General features: G+C 33.1%; 1 protein-coding gene across 1 annotated transcript in view; it reads right to left on the bottom strand.

Moving 5' to 3' along the window:
* Positions 1 to 8433: 8433 nt before the first annotated feature.
* The window catches only part of RBM46 (RNA binding motif protein 46), a 31507-nt gene continuing 23092 nt past the window's right edge, over positions 8434 to 16848 (bottom strand). The window contains exon 4 of the mRNA XM_060095389.1: positions 8434 to 8633. Within this exon, the coding sequence (XP_059951372.1) occupies positions 8434 to 8633 (200 nt within the window). The remainder of the gene's footprint in view (positions 8634 to 16848) is intronic.

Below are 16848 nucleotides of genomic sequence, written 5' to 3'. Positions count from 1 at the left end.
GCAAATGGAAACCAAAAGTAAGCTGGAATAGCAATTCTCATATCAGACAAAATAGACTTTAGAATAAAGACTATTACAAGAGACAAAGAAGGACACTACATGATGATCAAGGGATTGGTCCAAGAAGAAGATATAACAATTGTAAATATTTATGCACCCAACATAGGAGTACCTCAATACATAAGGAAAAGGCTAACAGCCATAAAAGGGGAAATCAACAGTAACACAATCATAGTATGGGACTTTAACACCCCACTTTCACCAATGGACAGATCATCCAAAATGAAAATAAATAAGGAAACACAAGCTTTAAATGATACATTAAACAAGATGGACTTAATTGATATTTATAGGACATTCCATCCAAAAACAACAGAATACACATTTTTCTCAAGTGCTCATGGAACATTCTCCAGGATAGATCACATCTTGGGTCACAAATCAAGCCTTGGTAAATTTAAGAAAATTGAAATTGTATCAAGTATCTTTTCCAACCACAATGCTATGAGACTAGATATCAATTACAGGAAAAGATCTGTAAAAAATTCAAACACATGGAGGTTAAACAATACACTACTTAATAACGAAGTGATCACTGAAGAAATCAAAGAGGAAATTAAAAAATACCTAGAAACTAATGAAAATGGAAACATGACGACCCAAAACCTATAGGATGCAGCAAAAGCAGTTCTAAGAGGGAAGTTTATAGCAATACAATCCTACCTTAAGAAACAGGAAACATCTCGAATAAACAACCTTACCTTGCACCTAAAGCAATTAGAGAACAAAGAACAACAACAACAAAAAAAACCCAAAGTTAGCAGAATGAAAGAAATCATACAGATCAGATCAGAAATAAATGAAAAAGAAATGAAGGAAATGATAGCAAAGATCAATAAAACTAAAAGCTGGTTCTTTGAGAAGATAAACAAAATTGATAAACCATTAGCCAGACTCATCAAGAAAAAAGCGGAGAAGACTCAAATCAATAGAATTAGAAATTAAAAAGGAGAAGTAACAACTGACACTGCAGAAATACAAAAGATCATGAGAGATTACTACAAGCAACTCTATACCAATAAAAAGGACAACCTGGAAGAAATGGACAAATTCTTAGAAAAGTACAACCTTTGAAGACTGAACCAGGAAGAAACAGAAAATATGCAAGACCAGTCACAAGCCCTAAAATTGAAACTGTGATTAAAAATCTTCCAACAGACAAAAACCCAGAGGGAGATAGCTTCACAAGTGAATTCTATCAAACATTTAGAGAAGAGCTAACACCTATCCTTCTCAAACTCTTCCAAAATATAGCAGAGGCAGGAACATTCCCAAACTCATCATACGAGGTCACCATCACCCTGATACCAAAACCAAAGATGTCACCAAAAAAGAAAACTACAGGCCACTATCACCAATGAACATAGATGCAAAGATCCTCAACAAAATACTAGCAAACAGAATCCAACAGCACATTAAAAGGATCATACACTATGATCAAGTGGGGTTTATCCCAGGAATTCAAGGATTCTTCAATACACACAAAAAATCAATGTGATACACCATGTTAACAAATTGAAGGAGAAAAACCATATGATCATCTCAATAGATGCAGAGAAAGCTTTTGACAAAATTCAACACCCAGTTATGATAAAAACCCTCCAGAAAGTAGGTATAGAGGGAACTTGCCTCCACATAATAAAGGCCATATATGACAAACCCAGAGCAAACATCATCCTCAATGGTGAAAAACTGAAAACATTTCCACTAAGATAAGGAAGAAGACAAGGTTGCCCACTCTCACCACTCTTATTCAACATAGTTTTGGAAGTTTTAGCCACAGCAATCAGAGAAGAAAAAGAAATAAAACGAATCCAAATCAGAACGTGGAAGTAAAGCTGTCACTGTTTGCAGGTGACATGATACTATACATAGAGAATCCTAAAGATGCTACTGAAAAACTACTAGAGCTAATCAATGAAATTCATAAAGTAGCAGGATACAAAAATTAATGCACAGATATCTCTGGAATTCCTATACACTAATGATGAAACATCTGAAAGTGAAATTAAGAAAACACTCCCATTTACCACTGCAACAAAAAGAATAAAATATCTAGGAATAAACCTACCTAAGGAGACAAAAGACCTGTATGCAGAAAATTATATGACACTTATGAAAGAAATTAAAGATGATACAAGTAGATGGAGTGATATACCATGATCTTGGATTGGAAGAAAAAAACATTGTGAAAATGACTCTACTACCCAAAGCAATCTACAGATTCAACACAATCCCTCTCAAACTACCACTGGCATTTTTCACAGAACTAGAACAAAAATTTTCACAATTTGTATGGAAATACAAATGACCCCGAATAGCCAAAGCAATCTTGAGAAAGAAAAACGGAGCTAAAGGAATCAGGCTCCCTGACTTCACACTGTACTACAAAGTTACAGTAATCAAGACAGTATGGTACTGGCACAAAAACAGAAATATAGATCAATGGAACAGGATAGAAAGCCCAGAGATAAACCCACGCACATATGGTCACCTTTTCTTTGATAAAGGAGGCAAGAATATACAGTGGAGAAAAGACAGCCTCTTCAATAAGTGGTGCTGGGAAAACTGGACAGCTACATGTAAAGGAATGAAATTGGAACACTCCCTAACACCATACACAAAAATAAACTCAAAATGGATTAAAGACCAAAATGTAAGGCCAGACACTATCAAACTCTTAGAGGAAAACATAGGCAGAACACTCTATGACATAAATCACAGCAAGATCCTTTTTGACCCACCTCCTAGACAAATTGAAATAAAAAGAAAAATAAACAAATGGGACCTAATGAAACTTCAAATCTTTTGCACAGCAAAGGAAACCATAAACAAGACGAAAAGACAACCCTCAGAATGGGATAAAATATTTACAAATGAAGCAACTGACAAAGGATTAATCTCCAAAATTTACAAGCAGTTCATTCAGCTCAATATCAAAAAAAATCAAATAACCCAATCCAAAAATGGGGAGACCTAAATAGACATTTCTCCAAAGAAGACATACTGTTTTCCAACCAACACATGAAAAGATGCTCAACATCACTAATCATTAGAGAAATGCAAATCAGACCACAATGACGTATCACCTCACACTGGTCAGAATGCTCATCATCAATTAATCTAGAAACAATAAATGCTGAAGAGGGTGTGCAGAAAATGGAACGCTCCTGCACTGTTGGTTGGAATGTAAATTGATACACCCACTATGGAGAACAGTATGGAGGTTCCATGAAAAACTAAAAATAGAACTACCATATGATCCAGCAATCCCACTGCTGGGCATATACCCTGAGAAAACCATAATTCAAAAAGATACATGTACCACAATGTTCACTGCAGCACTATTTACAATAGCCAGGACACGAAAGCAACCTAAATGCCTATCGACAGATTAGTGGGTAAAGAAGATGTGCCACATATATACAATGGAATATTATTCAGCCATAAAAAGGAAAAAAAAATGAGTTATTTGTAGTGAGGTGGGTGGACCTAGAGTCTGTCATACAGAGTGAAATAAGTCAGAAAAAGAAATACAAATACCATATGCTAACGCATATACGTGGAATCTAAAAAAAAATGGTACTGATGAACCTAGTGGTAGGACAGGAATAAAGACGCAGATGTAGAGAACAGACTTGAGGACACACGTGGGGCAGGGGAAGCTGAGACGAAGTGAGAGAGGAGCATTGACATATATACACTACCAAGTGTAAAATGGATGGCTAGTGGGAAGCTGCTGCATAGCACAGGGGGATCAGCTCAAAGCTTTGTGATGACCTAGAGCAGTAGGGAGGTTGGGAGGGAGTCTCAAGAGGGGGGGGAATACACGGACATATGTATACATATAGCTGACTCACTTTGTTGTACAGCAGAAACACAACACTGTAAAGCAATTATACTCCTTTAAACATGTAAAAAGTAAAAAAATTTAAAAAAGGAAAAAAGTCATGAGATGTAATGTACAGCATGGTGACTACAGTTAATAATACTGTATTGTACATTGAAAATTGCTAAAAGAATAGATCTTAAAAGTTCTCATTACAAGAAAAACTTGTAAGTATGTGTGGCGGTGGATGTTAAGATTTATTTATATATACAAATATTGAATCATTATGTTATATACCTGAAACTAATATAGTTGTTATATGTGAAATACATCTCAATAATAATATAAAACACTTCTGGAATTTGTTATCCATACTTAATTTTTACTTACGGGTAATTTGCAAATTGTAGTGTTCTCTAGTTGTGCAAAAGGTGTGGATCATGTGTGGCTTTATCTGCTTTTGGTTGTTCTGTATAGTTTACAGAGGATGTGTAAAGAGATTTGGGTTTTGGTAAGTTCCATTATTTCCAAAAATGCTCCCCTTGGCCAACCGACTTCAGGAATCCCCCATAATACAAAAGAGCAAAGGACGGCAGTACAGCACAAAGTTCTTTAGACTGTGACATGCCATTTCCACTTGATGGTGGTGCTGCTGGACTTGTACGTGGTGATAAAGTAACACCCGGTTCATGCGGGTCAGTCTCTATTAAGCCAAATCACGAGCTAAGACCTGTTTTTCAGAAGGAGGAGAATTATTAGCCTAAGATAACACAACTTTGTTTCAAATCTTAGAGGTCTTCATTGTTTTTACTATCAGAGATTATACATGCTTCATGCACACATAATAGTGACACATTTGAAGCACGTTGAACCCATTGAGTCAAAATTGGTGAAGTGAATAGCTGATTGCACTGCTGCATTTATCACATGTTTATTTTGCCCTAGATCCCTACTCAAAACCCATTAACGTCTGGTCACTCAGTAAATACATCAGTGTAGTTTTTCCTAATGCGCTTTTGTTTGGATATGGTTCACTAAAGATCTTCATTTTGTTTCTGAGAACAGTTATATGTCTTTTTACCTAAAAGAAATTTAGATAAAATATAGATGGATAGATAGATAGATAGATAGATAGATAGATAGATTTATCATAGCACTGTGTCTGAAGTAAAGGAAACTTTTAAAGTGTGATCTCGTAAGCTTTCCTCATAATCACTTAGTTTTTTTGTAATCCTTCCACAGTTTGGTGTGCAAATATAAGCACATACAAATGTTTTCTCCTTCTTTACCCAAAATACATCATAGGATCTTACACACATATTTCGGAACCTTGTTTTTTTTCACATCTCTCGTTCTATATTAGGAATAAAGAGTATTCTTATTCTTTTGTACAACCTTTTATTGTGCACCAATACATTTATTATTTTATTTAATCAGTCCCCTAATGATGGGTATTTGGATTACAAACTATTTCAATGAATAGTGTTTTAAACATGCCATTTCGTACACATATGCAAGTATATCCCAGAAGTAGGACTGCTGGATCAAAAGATTTAAGTATTTGTAATTTTGGATGATAGCTGCCAAATTGTTCTCTACACCAGTTTATAATCCCACCAGCAATGCATAAGAATGCTCATTTCCTTCAATGCCTCCAAAGGTTTAACCTTTTGAATTTCTGCAAATCTGAGTTTTTAGTTTGCATTTTTCTTATGAGATAAAGCACCTTTTCATACATTTAAGGGCCATCTGTCATCTGCCTTCATACATTTTGTCCATTTTCCTCTTGAGTGGATGATCTTTTTATTAATATTAGAGATTAGCCCTTTGTGAAACAATTCTCCATTATTGTTGAAGTTCATCATTTGTCTTTTGACATGACCCACGGCATTTTCTTGCCACACAGGCTTTCCTTTTTAAATTGGACTTACCAAATTTTTCTATTATGGCCTCTAGATTTTGAGTCATAGTTAGGGAAAACTTTCTCACTCCAATATTGTAAAAGAAAAACTTGAGAAGAGAGGTAAGGTTAAACTTCCTGCATAACCTTTCTTTCTGCTTACAAGGGATTTTATGCAAGCCAAGGGATCATGGCTACTTAGTAGAAAATCTCAGCCACAACCCCTGGCACAAAATTGTACAAAGAATTTGATAAAGGGCCGTCTTTAGAAGTGTTTCCCTGTCCAATAAGCTGCATGATATAGCTAAGAAACCTACCAATAATGGCTTGTGGTCAATAGCTTATTATAGAGCCTGTGCTACAAGAATTAATGCAGCAAATAATTAGTAGCTATGATCACAAGTCAAATGAAAATTCATATGCAGTATGAACAAAACTGCTCAACCATAACGTCATAGAAAGAGACAGTGCTTGATATGAATGCACTGATTTATATATTTCTGGTTGAAGGAGGCAGAAGGAATGAAAAACCAGTACAAATAAATGACTACTATATTCTTCATATAATTATACATAAACAATATAGTCTACCACTTCAGTGCCTTCTACTTAGCAAGTGTTTTACCTTTAACATTATAAGGTTTATTTATATCATGATTATACAGATTTGAAAGTATGGTTCAGAGAGATTAAAAAATGTGTACAAGTTCAAAGACCTGTTTACTTGGCAGAAGTGGTAATCAAACCGGATGCCAAAGCTTATACGTTTCCCAACATATAACTGTGGACCTCCAAATACATTATGTGGTCAGTAAGCTCTCTGAATTGTTCATGATATACAACTGACCCTTGAAGAATGCAGGTGTTGGGGGTGCCCACCCTCCAGCACCCATGGTTCCATATTGGCTGATTCAACCAACCATGGATGGTGTACTACTGCAGTATGTATTTATTGAAAAAATAATCCATGTATAAGTGGACCTGTGCAGTTCAAACCCATATTGTTCAAGGGTCAACTGTGTAATATTTTAAGTGAAAAAATTATGTGTGAACTTGTAATTATTATTATTTGGGCCATTCCAAATATTTCTATGAAAAACTAAATTGTTTGTTTATCTTCTGGTTTGCAATCTGAGTCACCTCTGCATCCCAAGGGTATTTCCACAGTAGCTAACTAAATAAATACTCGTTACGTTTGCTGAAGGAGTGATATGAACCTGTGAGTCACGGGAGTTAAAACTGTAAAATCAGATGTTAGAAAAAAATTAATGCTAGTTAAGTATAATGTCTATGCTCATTTAAATTAGAAGATCTAAGGTTACGAGGGTAACCTGGAAAGTATTACATATAGTTAGATGGAATGAACTTTCTTTAGAGGATGAAAAAAGAAACTAATTTACTCTCTGATAACTTCTGCTAGAAAAAAACTTTAGTAGAAGAAATATATGCAACTATTTCATATTCTATTAATGAAAACCCTATACCTTATACAATGAGTTGATCAACAAAGTTAATGTCTGATATTCTAAGAGGAAAGATTTTTGTCTCTACAAATTATGCAAACCATCATTAGAAACTGATTACAGATGTATACTGCTAAACTATTAAACAGTCCAAATGACCTGGATTCATTAATCATTCATAAAAAAATGGAGGAAACGTCACTGGGTTCATGAACAAAGTATTTCTATCGGCCCCTGAAAAGGACTTTTGTTACGTTTCACAAAACTATTAATTTTCTTTCTGCAGTATCCTTTGCTTTGGTCCCAGTGAAGACACTGAGCCTATGTATACCAAGTAGGGGAAATTGTTCTCAGAAGGTCAAAGCAATTGTGAGAGCTAATTTTTTTGTGCATATTAATAAACAAAAGTGAAACACGTGCATATTAGAAGCATCGTATATTTAATGTCAAAGAATTTGAATTCAAGTACAAAAATTAACACATGATTTCAACATTAAAAACCATAACACTTATTACTCAAAGAACTATACAGTGAATATCAAAAACACAAATGGAGCGTAACTATAAAAACCTTAAATACATTACAGCAAAATTATAATGTATTTCTACAACAAACAATTAACTAAAATATTTATAGTTATTTGCAAGGACCACAATGGTAGATTGCTTTCTTTAGTACTGCATAAAATCTGCATCTTAATCTTTTTGCCCTTCATTTCTTTCTACATAATAGTTAGATGCTTCTGTTTATATAATTGTTCTAATCACTAAAACAGATAGTGATCCTTGGTAATCAAATCTAGTGTAACCATTGTCTGCAAGTGCTTTAATACTTGCGAAACTCTATTTAGCAAAGTTATAATGAAAAAATGTAATGTAAATTTCTGGGTTCTACTGACCACTCAGGAATCAGAAGTTATTTAAAATCCCCAAAGTTTAAAAAGAACAGCAGTTTGTTATAACTTTATCAAGAGAAATCACTAAGTAACTTTTTAAACTTAGCATTTTTTAAAGTTTTACAATGGTAGGTTATTCTGAATTGTGACTGATATTTACTATGTTGAAATAAATATATAATTATCATTTTAAAACTAAATGTACAAACCCGATTCTAAAATAAAACTATTTTAATTTGCATGTTTTACAAGGAAACTTTCATACTCCTATTTATAATATTTTCTTCAGAAGAATGAGGCCTGATTGGAGATATATAGCCGCTGTCCAACATGGCTGCCGTCAGCAAGTGATACTGTTGGTGACAAGGGATAGCTTGGATAAGAATAAGGCCTTGAAGTGTAAGGAAGCAGGCTGGGAGGCCCAGAAGAGAGGGTAGCACTAACAGGGGAAAGACTATTTATTGAGCTGCGATGGAAATTGTAGTCTGTAAATAAATACATAACAATTATGCTTCACATCTTTATGGTTACAAATTTAATTCAAAGAGACAAAGCATTAAAACTATAATCACAGTTTAACATAATGTTCTAACATTCAAAATCCTGATAATCTTATACTGCTGGTAAAGACTGTTTCAGCATTCACTGCATTGCAAATCCTGATAGTTTCATCAGTCAGTATTACGTAAACTTTCACTGACACAATGCTTCAGAGATCTTACTAGAATGCATTCTTGGATATCTATTAATTTTTTTGTGTTTTTATGATCACCGAAAAAGAGAACCTCTGATTTCTCTTGCTCTATCCACAAGGAAACTCCTTTTAAATTTGGTACTGACACTAAGGGATCGTCCAAGATATAAAACAGTGAATTCATATTTGCTTCTTTTCTGAAACTGTATTAGGTACCAAACCAGCAGACACATTTACCCCTGGACTGCAAAAACTGTCTAATATTTCATTATTTAAATACTAATGTAAACATTTATACAACCCCACAAGCCAATTTAACATTAGAATCCTACTGGTACCATAAAACAGTAAAATGAATCATCTTTATAAAATAAACTTCAAGAAACCATTATCAACTTACAGTACAGAAAAATCCCAAAATTAAACCAAATTATTTCTTTAGAAACCAACATTTGAAATACTACTATTCCACAATAAACATTCATCTTATGTATGAATAATTTCCTGCTTCATTAGTTATAATGTTTACAGATGTGTGTGAGTAATAAAGACCAAATTTGTAAATCCTGTACTTTCCAAAAACTCAACTACGTTCTTTGGTTTAGAGTAAGCCAAGGGTGTGAAAATGACTATGAAGTGATTATTTATAAAAGGTATGGTGTTTCTAGGAACAGAAGAAATTAGGTCATCTTATGCACAGGTAAAGTTTTTTCTATATTTTCCTGGTGCTAGAAATGAGGCCTAAATATGAATGTTAACTTAGTATTCTCATGGGACTTAATATTAAGCCAACAGGAATGAGATCAACTTCAGGAGAATAAGCTCAAGCAACATCAGAAAGGACCTAGTTAAGGAAAAAAATGGAAAAAAATAATCAGTTAAATATAGGTTTAATTTCTAGCACTGTAAAACTCTAATTAGAATAATTTTATAACCTTTTTATTTTTATTAATGGTACCATAAGATAAATAAAAGCAGTTTGTTCCAAGAAGACATAAATACATTCAAAGCATACAGTTCAAAATATTTTCAGTATTTTGAAACTGGATAAGGAATGACTTTGACACCATTTGCTCTTCTAATATCCAAAAGTAGGATAACTCTAGGTATTAGAGAACTTTTTTTCTTCTCTTAAAGGATCCACTTTGCCTGAAGTGTTATGGCATTGAGTATGAACAAAAACCTTAGTGTTCCTGATAATTCAAATAATTGCTAAAAAAAAGTTCTGATTCTCTCCTTCTAAACGTTATCACACAAATACAATAAATTCCTTATTAAGCATGTATATATAACTAGCTCTTTCAAATTTTAACAATGTGATAGAGACAACATGATTTAGAAGAACAGATCTTTAAATATTTACACTTCTGTATGTGGGGAAATGTAGTTTTCAGAGAAATCACTTTCACTTTGGGTTTATATCCATTCAAGATCTAATGCAGCCTACTCATGAAATGTGGATAAAAAAGAGATCTTCAGGAGAAGATTTCACAAAGAAGATAGACAACTGGCTACTAGCAGAGTGCTTATCAGGTCTGAAAATTTGTATTTCTGATATTTCCCTGATGTAAACCTTCAATTTACAAATACCCTAACAGACTGTTTTATTCTCACATTTTTAAGGAGACTAAATTAAAGTATAAAATTAAAAGTTCACTTTGATGACTTAATTCACAAATACCCTAACAGACTGTTTTATTCTCACATTTTTAAGGAGACTAAATTAAAGTATAAAATTAAAAGTTCACTTTGATGACTTAATTCACAAATACCCTAACAGACTGTTTTATTCTCACATTTTTAAGGAGACTAAATTAAAGTATAAAATTAAAAGTTCACTTTGATGACTTAATTCACAAATACCCTAACAGACTGTTTTATTCTCACATTTTTAAGGAGATTAAATTAAAGTATAAAATTAAAAGTTCACTTTGATGACTTTATTCACAGAGGATAAATCAAGAAAAAAAATTTCCCCCTAATACTATAAAGATTAGGAAACGAAAAGCTTCAGATGTTTATAAGCATTTCAAAAATAATTTTTTTACAATTTAATAATCTAAATATATTCGGGAAAACATCTGGGTGATTAGAAAATATAATACATGTCAAACTTGAGACAATAACTGTGAGATAAACCTAGATGAACCATGTTTTCCCCTAACATACAACTTATATATCACAGACAATAAAAATCAGAAAACATCACTGATTAACAAATTAACAAATGAATTAAAATTCCTAACATATACTTACTTGCCCACCCCTGCTTTTTCTTCCCAATGAACATCCTTAGCTCTTCAATCCCACTGTTTCTGCTTCAGACTGGGATATTACTCCCCTTCCCCCCCTTCTTAAGGGAATGATACAGAGCCAATTTCAGAATTTAAGTTTTACACTGAGAATTATTCAACTGTCTTAACACTTTTTTAAATTGAGGCACAATTTACATACAATAAAATGCATACATCCTATGTGTTCATTTCAATGAGTTCTGATAACTGTATAAATCTATGTAACCAACACCCAAAGCAAGATATAAAACATGTCCATCAATCTAGACGTTCCCATTATTCATTCCAGTCAAGAGCCCTTCTGCTGGAGGCAACCATTTTCTGATTTCTATCACTATAGCTTAGTTTTGACTGTTCTTGGACTTTATATAAAATGTATTCTTAAAGTATTTTTTTATGTCTTCTCTCAATATAATTTCTAAGATTCATTCATACTGTATGTATCAGTAGCTTGTTCCTTTTTATTGTTCAGTAGTATTCCATTGAATGAATATACCACAATTTCTTTATCCACTCACACTCACCTGTTGATAAAGATTTGGGTTGTTTCTAAATTTTGACTATTATGGATAAAGCTGTTATGCACATTCTTATACAAGTCCTTTTGTGGATACAAATTTTCATTTCTTTGGGGTAAATAACTAAGAGTAGAATTGCTGGGTGGTAGGTTAGAGATAGATACTGCCGAACAGTGCATTGTGACCATTTTTACACTCACGTCAATAAAATATGAGAGCTCCAGTTGCTCCAAACCCTCACCAACATTTGTTATTGCCAGTGTTTTTAATCATCGCTATTCCAGTGATATGAATGGTATCTCATTTTGGCTTTAATTTGGATTTCCCTTATGACTAATAACGTGTTTAGTGACCATTTGAACATCTTCTTTAGTAAAGTATCTGTTCAAGCCTTTTGATCATTCTTATTGGTTTTGTCTTTTTACCGTTGATATCAATAAAGTTTTTGACTAATTAGATTCTCTAAATCAAAATGTTAAATAGCAATAGGTTGAGTCCTCACAAGTCTCTAATTCAAACCACCTCTTTCACTGAAGAATATTACAGACAAAAGATGGTTGATTAAGTGACTGTTCCATATTCCCACAGTTAAATGGAGAAAAAAACAAATTAAAAATGAGGCTTCCCAGTTCCTAGGAAAGTATTATTTCCACTTGATCAAGCTTTTTTACTCTGGCAATCTTCTCAAAACTGGGTTGAGAGAAAGCGTTTCAAAAGGCTGTTGTGCGTAGGGGGAGAGAAATAGAGGGTGGTCTAAGTTACCTGGCTTCTGCTTGAGCCTGCCCACGCCCACACTCCCCACTTAAACCCACACAGCTCTGCATTCCCTTGCTTTATATGCTAAACTTTTATGTAACACTTCATTTGAAGAAAAGACCCTTTAAATGCTTTAATATAATTATTAGAGATAACATTTTGATCAAATCCTCTAAAATTTCATATTTATATGTTGAATGGATACATTTTTACAGAATAACTTTGACCTATATTAAGACTAGTAAATAGGCTTAACCTTAAGTGCCAATTCTAATCAAGCAGTAATCGCTAAAAGGACCCTGGTTTCCAAAGGATCCTGAAGCTGTGTCTGGAATGAGCAAGAAAGTGAGTAGTAACTGTAGCGCCACATCTGACATGGGAGCAAGAGCAGAGCCGGCAGCACATTCATCACCTGCTTGCCAGTCCCGCCTCTGCAGCGATTATAATTTGGTCTCCTACCTTTCTCTGTCCAGCACAAGAGACGAATACCATCAATATGTTCCTTAGTGAAAACTAAGCAATAGATATATACTGATTTACTCTCTTCTTGTGTGTCCCTTTTTTGTTTCTAATTCTCTTACACCTCTTGACCGAACATCACAGATTCTCTAGCTGCTTTTGTTTCATATGAAGAGGGGGAAACCCTTAATAGAGACTTTAAAGTGAGTTCAGTTGAAAGTGTCTTCTCATACTAATCTTTTTCTTTTAGTTTGTTTCTGACCAGATATTCTTTAAACTAATTTTCCATTAGAAAGTAAATTCTTCATAATTGGTTTTTTTCTTTTCCTTGTTAGCTCTGAGTTCTACCTTCACACTCATACCCTCTCTTTTTGATGCACCTTTTTAAAGTGTACAATTCAGTGGGTTTTAGTATATTCACAAAGTTGTGCAACCGAACTCCACTATCCAGAACATTTTCATCACCCTTAACAGAAACTCTGTACTTACTAGCAGTCGCTCCCCATTTCCTCTCCACCAGACCCAGCAACCACTAATTTTTCTGTTTCTATAGATTTGCCTATTCTGGATTTTTCATATAAATGGAATCATATAATTTATGTGGTCTTTTTAGACTGGCTTCTTAGCATAATGTTTTCAAGGTTCACCCATGTAGTATGTATCAGAACTTCATTCCTTTTTATAACCACTGTATGGAGATACTGCATTTTGTTTATCCATTCATTATTCAATGTACATCCAGGTTGCTTCCACCTTTTGGCCGTTGGGAAGATTTTGTGTGGACATATGTCTTCAATTCTCTTGAGTAAATAACTAGGAATGGAATTACTGGGTCATATGGTAAACTCTATGTTTAACTTTCTGAGGTATTGCCAAATGTTTTCCAAGGCAGCTGTACCATTTTAACACTCCCAACAGCAATGTATAAGGGTGAAGCACCTGATATTTTTACCTATGAAATACATTTCCCACCTTAATACATATTTTAAGTATTTCTTTAGATTTCTATGAGATCTTTATTAAAATTTTTGAAAAAAAATTCATTTTACCATTATTTCAATTTCTATCATTCCAAGAGTCATAACTATAATAACTCAATAACTTTCTTTTACTGAATCACTGAATTTCATCTGCAAAACAAGTTTTTGGTAACAGTATTTATTATACATACCCCGAATATAAAATACAGCTGGGTTCAAACACAGAGATTTACAAAAATCATCTGTATTCGAATATTATTAACATTTATCATTTATTATTTTGTACTTTCTCCTAGTACAGAAGACCAAGAGCTAACTATAAGGCAGAGGAAAGAACTTTCAGAATTGGTAATTATTAAGCAACTTATAACCTATGAAATATTTAAAAATCATTAATTTTTAAGTGATACTTTTGGCTGGAATACACTAGTATTATCAAATTTACTGGCATTTTTACTTCATTTACTTTCCCTACTTCAATTCAATTTTTAAAAAGTATTTTTATTGTCTACTTAATTTTTCCTATCAGATGACTGACAGCAAAGGGCAAAAAGTAGACGGGCAATGACCAACATTTTTTCTAAGACTAGGCCCACAGGGTAACTCAGGCCACTATTTCTGTTTTAAGATGATTTATAGGAGGGTTTGAGTATGATAATCTTAGTAACAGGTGGCTGGATAAGAAAATTATTGTCTATAACTGTTTCCTTATAAGGTTCTAGTTAATTAGTTCTCTGATTTTACTAGATGATTATATTTTTCAGATTCAATTTTGGGATAAAATCATCTATTTCTGTTTTCAACTAAATTATTTTTTTAATCTACAACGTATTTTCCCTTATAATTTTGAAAGGGTGATTTGGATTTTAAATTCTTACTCTGAAATTTCAATATTGTATAACAATCATAAACATATACTTTGTCAGATATCAGTACTTTTATTTTTAAGAAATTACAGCCATTTCATTCTAAATTATCTCTAAAGGTTATAATTTAAACTTCAAAAACAAGGGTTTGAAATCCTAGAAAATGCAAACTAATGTCACTATAGTGACAGCAATCAGTTCAGTGGTTGCCTAGGAAAGACAGTAGGAGGAATGGATTATAGTAGAGGTGATAGAAATGTTTATTTTCTTGATTATGGTCATTTCACAGACTTATACATAAAGCAAAACTGACGAAAGTGTACACTTTAAATATGTGCATTTTATTGTATTTCAATTATACCTCAAGAAAGTTATAAAGAAATCCCAAGTGTTTCTCTAAGTTAGTTTAAATGTTTCTCAAACTACAACCCACACAATTCAAGTACCTTGTCAAAACAAGAATCCCTTAGGCCAAAAAACATTGGGAAAACTTTAGGAAAGATGGGTTTAACAGCTAAACAAATTGCTACTACAATTATTCAGGATGCTAACATGCATTATGATTTCCATGGGGAGTATATATAGTACATGGTTCTTCCCAAACTTGACCATAGAAACAGTTATTTCACTCAACAACTTGGCAAATCAGTTTGGGAAGAACTTTTAATAGGGATACTATATAATGGGAAAACATTAAAAACAAATCAGAAAAATTCTTAAAATACACTAAACACAGCAATTACAAACTCAAATGCCTTCAGAGGCCAAGATGTAACAAACAAAAGAAGAACTCAAAAAGGACCAAATATAAAACAAATGCTGTCCAGCTATTTGTAGTGAAATGAAACCCAGTTGCTTTCCTTTCGAAAAACTGAAGAGACCAAACAAATCATATCAAGAGCTTCCAGTTTGCTACCTTTGTATTAAGAGATTGAATTATGTCAAATTCCCTTTAATGCTAGTTTCTATACCATTTTGGAAACAGAGGAATAAAAGAGCAGCCTATGAGAGGGAAAATTATGATCCAAGCTATAGCAAACTAGGATTGTAACCTACTCAATAACACATGGATTACTACCCAGGGAACTACAACATTCTTTTTGCCTCTACATGTAAAAAGGAGCTTAGATAGTAATAACCTTTACTCAAACTATAAACTACCTTTAGCTTCCTACTAAAACTTATCCTTCTCAGTACCATGTTGGAAAAACTAAACAGTGAATCCTAATAAACATAACTTTTATTCTAATTGTATCAATAATAATTTTGGTTTAGTAAGCTTGAAAAAACTAGAGTTCCATTTTCAAATAAGTTTGAGAAATTCTGGGTAATCTACTTTATAATACACTCATTCCAACTACATCCACCTTAATACTGTTTGCCATCCTGGTGGTTCACAATGTACACACTAGCATGTTAAAAGTTTTCAGAAGACCTGAAATATAGAAGTCACTTTAACTCTTTAAAACTTTGCTTAATGCATCTATAATTAACAAAGCTATAATAATTAAAATTTTTCACAAGGTTTCATTGAACAATTTTAAATATTTCTTCTTAAAACCATAAGAAGAATTAATTTATAACTGGCTTTCAGGAAACTAAATATATCACTTAATATTCCTAAGAGACTTTTTCTTACCTGTTTATTTTCTCCAAATTCTTCTACATAAGCCCAGGCTGAAGAGACTGTGTTCCCTGTCTGTAAGCAGTGAAGACAGAAAAGAATTGAGTCTTTAGATTGATGTTACCCCTTATCTTGGAAGTGCATGGAATCCTTGATAACTTTAGGTAAAAACTATTTGATCAGTAAATATGAAAATAAATTGAGGAAAAGAAAAAAGTGATAGTTATTTCTGAAGTTATGCAAAGATGAACAAAGAGAACAGTATTTTGATTTTGGAATGAAAATTATGAGTTAATACATTCACAGAAAAAACATATCTTTCTATACAAATTAAATCCTTATTAGTTGGTTTTTCCAAGTACTACTCTACCAATAAAATAAGAAAAGGATTTTAAAAACAACTGAGATTGCCCAATTTTTGACAAGCAGATAGCCAAAGAATCTAAGTGAATTTGAAAAATATCAATATCCTTTCTTTCCATCTTAAAAAGAAATAAATGGCCAAAATA

The sequence above is a fragment of the Mesoplodon densirostris genome, chromosome 1, assembly GCF_025265405.1.
Source record: "Mesoplodon densirostris isolate mMesDen1 chromosome 1, mMesDen1 primary haplotype, whole genome shotgun sequence".
Taxonomy (NCBI): domain Eukaryota; kingdom Metazoa; phylum Chordata; class Mammalia; order Artiodactyla; family Ziphiidae; genus Mesoplodon; species Mesoplodon densirostris.
This window is presented reverse-complemented; position numbering and strand designations above follow the sequence as displayed.